This window comes from Vigna umbellata, chromosome 4, assembly GCF_029865625.1.
Source record: "Vigna umbellata cultivar VRB3 chromosome 4, Vumbellata_1.0, whole genome shotgun sequence".
Taxonomy (NCBI): Eukaryota; Viridiplantae; Streptophyta; class Magnoliopsida; order Fabales; family Fabaceae; genus Vigna; species Vigna umbellata.
The window spans coordinates 9919283-9927928 of NC_142168.1; the positions used below are offsets into that span (position 1 = coordinate 9919283).

An 8646-nucleotide genomic window follows, 5' to 3' on the forward strand; every position below is an offset into this window, starting at 1 on the left:
TACTTTAATTGTTTTTCATATTCTTTTTCATTTATGGTATTGTTGTAAATTCCTCTTGCGTTTCCAGTGTTGACTATATAGTTCTCAACAATGGTGTGATGAACAAAGTTTAATAAGTAATGTGTACTGGAGTGTTCGTTAGGGTTGGTTCAAACTCATAGTTATCTCATCCTTTGTCTTCTGAATATTAATTATATCATTAGACAAAAAGAATATATCCCAATTTATTTTATGAGCTTATTGTTAAGGAAATTAATTTTGAAAGGATAATAAGTTTCATTAAATATAGCTGGTAATAAATTCTCTATAAATTCATGCATCCTTTTCTTAATATACTTATAATCTCTGAAGAAAAGACCTTACAGTGTGAATAAAATCCATTTTGTCTTAACCTTTAATTAGAAAATGACTCCACTTTGGTAATCAAGTTTTTTTTTTTAATCCAAAGGTTATTTCTTGAGATATTATAGAGACATATGGAAATGTTTTCGTAATTAAACTTAGAAAAATAACTTTTACGATCTTATATATTTTACAGGGAATGCAATAGATGTGTTAATAGATTAATTAACGTTGGAATTAACCCTTAGATCATGTTTATATGGTTTCCCTCCCAGCATCCTGCTTATAAAGGAGACTTTTTAGAAGTACTTTTGACTTGTTGATAATATAAACTTACATAAGTAGTCTGATTTTTTTAATTTCTTAGAAAAGTTAAATTTATTTCTTAAAAAAATTAAAATTGCATCAAGTCCGAGATAAAAGAAGTAAGTTTTAAATGAATCAATTATCTAACACAATAAATTTATAAAAGAAAAATTGGATTGGGTTAATTTGATTGAGAAAGAAAATGGAAGAATTATAACTTTAGATTCCAAATATCAGTGTTAAGAAAATACAACGCTATTAGCATTGGTTTAGTCCATTCTAACACTTTATTTAAAAAATTAAAAAATATAAAATCTTTTTAAAATTTTCTACTAAATAAACGAATGTCTAATAAAATAAATATTAAAAATAAATAAAATTAATATTAAGTTAGGAAATATGCTGGTTTTATCTATTTCTAATATTTACAAAGACTTTCTAAAGATAGTAATATCTATTTTTTATAATTAATAATATATATTTTTAACAAGTTTTTTTCATTGTCTTTATAATTAATAATTTCAGATTACAAATATTATTTGTTTATTTAATAGAAAAATTTTGTTAAGTTAATTATGAATTTTTTTAAAATTTAATGTTTATTAATTATTAACAAGTGTCCTTAGATCCTATAATTATTTAAGATAGTTTTATTATACAAAGGCTAATTATAAAAATTAAAATGAATATTAAAAATAAATAAAGTTAGTATGGATATTAACCTTATTTAGTCTTAATATTTTATTTATTTAAGCTGGCATTCACATAGTCAAAACTAGAGCTGTCAAAACGAGTCATCCGGCACGACTCGGCCTAGCCCATCACAGGTTGGTCACTTAGTGAGTCCATCCAACCCGGCTCATTTATTAGTGAGTCAGAAAAATTCAAATCCGGTCCGACCCACCACGGATTGGTGGATAAATGGGTTGGTTCACGGGCTTACTTAATTACAATTTTTTTTAAAAAAAAAATTACAAACTTTCTATAATTCAAATATAAACAAATTTTACTCTCAAATTTCACTTCCAAATTTCACTCCCAACATGGGTGTTTAATTAATTTTGAAAATAAGGAATTTAAATAATTTTTTCAAGCAAAAAATAATAATAAATATTTTTTTATAAAATTAAAATTAAATTTTAATAAAATAAAATTATGTAGGTGGGTTCAACCCGCATGAGCCGGGTTCAAATGAGCTGGGATAAAATCTGACCTGCATAAAAAAAATATAATTTTTTCAAACTCAACCCGATCCGAACCCGTGGTGGATCAGATTGGCACGCGGTTGTGACCCATTTTGATAGCTCTAGTCAATACTAAACATTTAAATAAATATGTTTCACATTTACTTAGCAATCGCTAAACTTATTTATTTTTAATATTTTATTAAATTAGTTTCGGTTTAGTGAACACCAACTATAATTAAAAATAAACTTAACATGAATTTAATAGAAAACAACTTTATTTATTTTTAATATTTATATTTATTTAAATTAGAATTGACTAAGTCATTGCTAAATTATAAATTATCAATCTGTAAGCATTTTTTTTATATTAAATATGAATCATAATAAATATCTTTATTCTTAATTGTTTTCTCACTTTTTATATAAATTTCATTACATTCATTTTTCTCATTTATATTCATAAAGCATTTGACATGCATATTTCATTCCCACTAATATCTTTCATCTACATTAATCTCATTCATCCACAATCCTCTTCTTCCTCCACAAACATTCATCTACATTTTATTTCCTCCTTCCTCGATATCCTTTTCCTTTACTCCTCCATCCACATTTTATCTCCTTCTTTCATATACATTTCTTTTATCTACATTCATCTCACTTATACACCTTCATCTCTTTCATCCATTACATTTTTTTTTCTATTTTTCTATTTATATTTGTTTAACATGAAGGTATTGTAGAATTTTTTTTTTCAATTGTACTATTAATAACGTCAACCAAGGCAACAAATTTTGTAAAAAATATTAGCATCGGCTTGATCGATGCTAAATTTTTCACCAATGTTAAATGTGTAATTTCTTATAGTAGGTAAATTTAAGTTAATTATGTTTTATTGTATTCAATTTAATCTCAATCTTGAAGTGAATTTCTAACGTATAATAATTGTTTCAAACCACTAGTTTTTATAGAGATCCAAAATGTATATTACAATCATATATTAATCATTAATGAAAATAATATGGAAGCATACCTAAGTTTGCAATTAGGAAAAGTGTAGATGACGATGATATAACCGCGTACATGTGATCTTCCAAAAATGAAAGACCTTAGCTACCACTTTTGTTATCTCTCCTTAAGGGATGAAAGTAAAACAAAATCCTCATTTAATAATGTAACATTTTCTACACATAAAAACCATAACTCATTTTATAATTGTTTAATCATTTTGGAGATTTTAATAATTTTAATTCGATTCCTCCCCAAATTATATTATTATTTTAAATGTCTATTCAACAATTTTTCATAATAATTATATCATTAGTCATATATTTAATACTAACATAAATAGTTATTCTAACATATTTAAATAATAAATATTTGACCTAGAAAATTAAATATAACTAATGAATCTCTTACCCAATATAACAAATATAATAGATTAAAGGGTCCACTTTTCTTATTGAACATGGAATATTTTACCATAGAAAAGAAAATTCTTTAGATTTATTTTATCTAATTATTACTTTTTTCTAGTCCATTGAAACATGAATTAATGTTTCACAGTAGTACTGCGATGATGATCAACTCCAAAAAGTCTAATCTCGCTGAACCACAAAAGAATACTCAAAAATACAAAATATTAATGGTCATTTATTTATTTATTTGTATTATACTTATCTGTGATTATAATATTGTGTTGAATGGCATGAGTAATTCCGCGCAACATGTCCAAGCTTTTAAGAATTGTTCTCAGGTTAAATAAACTTGCGGCTAATGTATGTCTTACCTTCGATTAAGTTGCCCTAAGTAAACTTACTAGCCTTGAAAATAACTGGTTTCTTTTTTATCTTTGTTCTAGCTAAAAGGATCGACTCCGATTCATCATAGTATTCTAAAGTATTTTGTCCTTCTTCTTTATCAAATTTATTTAATTTATGTTTTTTTCCATGTCTTATTATTTATGAGTTATCAACTTTAAATTCATTGTTTATAATTTCATATTTATGTCATAATCATCCTACTACCATTAGGTTAAAGATTAGATCAATCTTGAACCTTAACAACTTATCCATTTTAACAGTTAAAAATTAGATTGATTTTAGGCAATTAAGAACTAAATCGGCCTTGGACCTAACTACATATAGTCCCCTAGCCTTTAGTCTAAAGGATTAAAAAGGCTATAAAATGTAAAAAAAAAAAACATTCCTTTATCAATTGACCTTATAACACTCACTTCTAATGATTTGATTTGGCCAAGAGTCGTTTGGGTATTTTCGATATCTAAGAAAAGAAAAGTACCTTAATTTGGACATCAAGAAGTGTTTTACTTAGGGCACCAAAATGTTCTAGCCAAAAAGACTAAAGTCCGATCAGTTAAAACATTCAAAGTGTTATGTCAACCTCCTCTCATGATTCTCTTTTATGTTCATCTTTAATCCTTTGGATTCTCCTTTTTTTTTTAATGTTTATCAAATTTCTATTTAATTAACGTTTATTGTCATATCTTAATTAGTTATTAACTTCTCATTTATTACCTCATATATCTGTAGGTTAAAGACTAGATCGACTTTGGAGTAACTCTACAATCGACCATATTAGTTATTAATATTTGTTACTGTAGAGAGTTCTCTCACCATTTCCAACTTTATCTCTAAGTCAATCTTGTAGCTCTTGAAACATGGTTGATTCCTGTATCTGTGTCATGAAAACTGATTTTATTCTAGACATACATTGTATTTTAAATCAGCCAAGAAAAAAAATATACGTGCTGAAATGTTAACCTTGAAAACTAACTGCTGGCAGCTTGTTTCGTTCCAAGTTGCAATGGAGGATTCTAGAAAGTTAAACACTTGGAGGCTTTCTGACCCCTCACAGTAGCCTCATATGAGGAGCACCTGTAGCATATTCTAAGGAAGTGGGAAGTGGGCCTTAGTATGGGTGCCAACTCTCTCAAATGTCATTTATGGAATTTATTATTAACATGTTTTCAAAGTATACACAGTTTGAGATGGCTTTGCTTTATTTCCATCACTGATCATGACCCATACTTCTTTGCACTCCACATCCATGCATCATCCCACTACTGTATACCTTATACAAGATGATGAATTCAATCAATTGTTTAGCCATGCATACACAGATCTTGACCCTTTCAAGTTTCTGATGGCTTTATTGATCATTATAATTTATGAGGACTACTTCAGTGTTCTGAATTTCAACCTTAATACATTTGTTTGGTATTTGTACTATAATTAGCTTGTATCAGTATTGTAACACTTTTAAAATCTACCTCATAGCGTGCAGATTGATCAATATATATATATAGATATAGATACACACTCAGTAATAAATGAAGTTCAGGCTTTTGAGTGAATTTTCTCTCAGGATAAAATCTCAACATATTTTGAAGTAACATGTTTGAATCTGGACTTTTGAAGAAGTCATCCGTATTTGTCTCCTCTCAATAACTCGTGTCCTTCCTGTTTGATGATGTCTCATTTTCAAACACCTTAGTTGTGAATGATTACGCAAACACTCATTTTACCATTTCGTATTTTACAATTAATATGATTTTTCATAAGAAATAAGCTATTTCATGTAATTAGTGACGGAATAACTTAGATAATTTGACATTGATTTATGCTTTAACTTATATTAGGTCAGGCTATACATACTTTTTAAAGTTATTTGGATTTTGATTTTGATTATTAAGAAGTATTGTAAGAAGTAAATTTATGAACTAATTGGAACAAAAACTTATGCCCTGTTAGAAAATCTTTTGTAATTTATAAAATAGATATTTTTAAATAAATTATTATAAAAGTCATCTAAACTAATTTATTTTCTTCCCCCCTCATGTATTGAATAATCATGAATTTAATTTTCATATTTTAAAATTTATTAAAACAGAATTTTATTCATCTAAGTGTTTGTCCATTAGCATATTTAAGGATATGTGACATCTATCTAATTTTTTAAAAATGAAATCAGGATTAACTGATTAAGTGATAATTTAAAAAATAAGTTAAAGTACTATAACTGAAAGCATATGATAAATAAGAAACTAGACTTCATTTAATTATTCTTTTAAATAAATACCAACTATATTTAAACAAGCTTTTATTGTAGAGCAATAGTAGAATGAAGAAAAAGAAATATTGTGTAATGATACTAATTAAAAGTGTATTAAACTATATTTTTTTTGTTTATTGTATCCAACCTTTTAACCCTATAGTTGTATTGTTTTCAAAACATGCATTAAATTTCTGGAATAAGATAATAAACGTACAACTTATCTAGAAACAAAGTACTCTAGCGGCTTATAATGTTCATTGCCCTAACACAAAATCCCCTTGTTGTACAACTCACTTTTCCACTTAAGCATAGAGACAATGTATATATATCTCTTGTTAGTTACAGCGACTGTCGAAAATATGAAAGTATAATTGAAATATAAATCCAATTTGTAAATTTAGAGATAAGTTATTAAAAGAAGAAAGAGGTGGTTCATTGAGATGAGAGGAAGTGAAGAAGACATAAATGTTGATAGCTTATTAGGTTTTGCAAAAGTCAGCTTTATCTCATATTAACATTTAATGTCTGCTGGGGTTTATGGACTTTTAAAGCTGAGATAATTGAGGTTTCCTAGTGCAGCTACATTGAATGCCACGCGGTTTTGAGAGGTACACCACATAGAGGTATTGCCCCAGCTATGAAGTGAATAATTTGGCCTTACTCCTTCAGTTAATGCTCTTGCTGTCAACTTTTGACTTGGCTTCCTCGTTTACTAGTTTAAGTCAGCTTCTCACACCCTCTCACCATACCTTTTAACCCTCTCATTTTAGCTATAAATGTACATCAAGCAAAGGTTTGGCTTGGACATATGCTTTAGATCCTATCAAGTAAAGAGGTAGGGATAGAGAAATAAGAAGAAAGATAATACCACCTCAGACGTTAGAGAAAGAAAGGAAAACGACCTATTTTCCTTTAGAGCTCAAGAGGCTATAGAAAATTAGAAAGACAAGCATAAAGGCGGTGAAATAAAAGAGAGAGACAAGAAGGAAACATGGGAAGACCACCTTGTTGTGACAAAGAAGGAGTCAAGAAAGGGCCTTGGACTCCTGAAGAAGACATCATTTTGGTGTCTTATATACAGGAGCATGGTCCTGGCAATTGGAGGACAGTTCCTACCAAGACAGGTTACTTTGCCCTCCATTCAGTTTCATCATTTTTTGTATTGGTTGTTCTTGGGGTTATTAGATCATCATTTAGAATATTTTTTTTGTTCAAATAGAACTGTGATCTAAGTATTGGTCATTTGGTTTTGTTGTTCTATATAATTTCTTAACTCAGATCTGAATTGGTTTCTTTGGTTTTGGGATTTTGTTCAGGGTTGTCAAGATGCAGTAAGAGTTGTAGACTTAGATGGACAAATTACCTGCGGCCAGGAATCAAACGTGGTAACTTCACAGAACAAGAGGAGAAGATGATTATCCACCTTCAAGATCTTTTAGGGAACAGGTAAATTGATTCCAAGCACCTACTTAGTTCAAATCTTCAGCTTATGAAAACATTGAGTTTTGAAGATTTGTTTATTTTGAATTGTTTTGAGTATTTTGATTTGGGAAGTTCTTTGGATCCACAATCTTAACTTAACTGGAACACATTGGCCATGTTACAGATGGGCTGCAATAGCTTCATACCTTCCACAGAGAACGGATAATGACATAAAGAACTATTGGAACACCCATTTAAGAAAGAAGTTGAAAAAGTTGCAAACAGGTAGTGAAGGTAGCTTGGGAGATTCGTTTTCAGGATCAAGGCAAATTCCTAGGGGCCAGTGGGAAAGAAGGCTCCAAACTGATATCCAAATGGCAAAGAGAGCTCTCAGTGAAGCTCTTTCCCCAGAGAAGCCGTCTTGTTTATCTGGATCAAACTCAAACCCTTCTGATAGTAGCAGTTCCTTCTCTTCCACCAAACCACCTCAATCATTGTGCTATGCTTCGAGTGCTGAGAACATAGCTCGTATGTTGAAGGGTTGGATGAAAAACCCTCCAAAGTCCTCAAGAACTAACTCATCTGTGACTCAGAACTCCTTCAACAACTTAGTCGCAGCTGGTGCTGATACTGCTTCTAGTGATGCAAAGGGACCCAACAGTGTTGAATTGTCTGAGAGTTTTGAATCCCTGTTTGAGTTTCATCAGTCTTTGGAGTCCTCAAACTCTGATGAATTGTCTCAGTCGTTTTCTCCCGAAGAAAACAAGCCTGATATTGGTGAAATAATGCCCTTCTCTTTGCTTGAGAAATGGCTTCTTGATGAGGCTGCTTGCCAAGAGAAAGTTGGTTGTGGTGATGCCAAGTTTTTCTAAATTGGTTCATTCTGTAACATTCAAAACTTGATTTTTTTAATTCACATGTTAACACCAGCATCGATCACCCTTTGGCTCTACCGAGATGTTTTTCAAGCCTTTGGTGCTAAAAGTGTATATTTATTGACATTATTATTATTATTATTATTATTATTATTATTATTATTATTGTTTTGTTATTATTATTATACTGTACTGGATGTCTTACTGAAAAGAAAAAAAAAACTTGTTTATCTTATGTAAAGTGGATCTTTCCATGAGATCTTACTTTTGAATTAATGCTTCTTGGGTAATCATATTAATTAGTAATTAAAGTTCCAGTTATTGAAACGAGAACGTAGGAAGTCCAATTTTATCTCTCTATTTTTAGAAAAAATAGTTATTATTGGGTAAACTTGTATGTTAATTTAGTTAAATAATTTAAATTGAGTTTGTTAAAA

At 29.3% G+C, this 8646-nt stretch overlaps 1 protein-coding gene across 1 annotated transcript; it reads left to right on the forward strand.

Moving 5' to 3' along the window:
* Nucleotides 1-6704: 6704 nt before the first annotated feature.
* On the forward strand, nt 6705-8388 carry LOC124831533 (myb-related protein 306-like). Its single transcript, XM_047305548.2, has 3 exons — nt 6705-7036; nt 7229-7358; nt 7519-8388. The coding sequence occupies exons 1-3, from the start codon at nt 6904-6906 to the stop codon at nt 8204-8206; spliced, it is 951 nt and encodes a 316-aa protein (XP_047161504.1). The 5' UTR covers nt 6705-6903; the 3' UTR covers nt 8207-8388.
* Nucleotides 8389-8646: the final 258 nt, after the last annotated feature.

Coding starts and splice junctions, on each gene's coding strand:
- LOC124831533 (XM_047305548.2), top strand. CDS start 6,904: ATGGGAAGACCACCTTGTTGTGACAAAGAAGGAGTCAAGAAAGGGCCT. Junction 7,037..7,228: donor GACAGTTCCTACCAAGACAG/GTTACTTTGCCC, acceptor GATTTTGTTCAG/GGTTGTCAAGATGCAGTAAG. Junction 7,359..7,518: donor CAAGATCTTTTAGGGAACAG/GTAAATTGATTC, acceptor GCCATGTTACAG/ATGGGCTGCAATAGCTTCAT.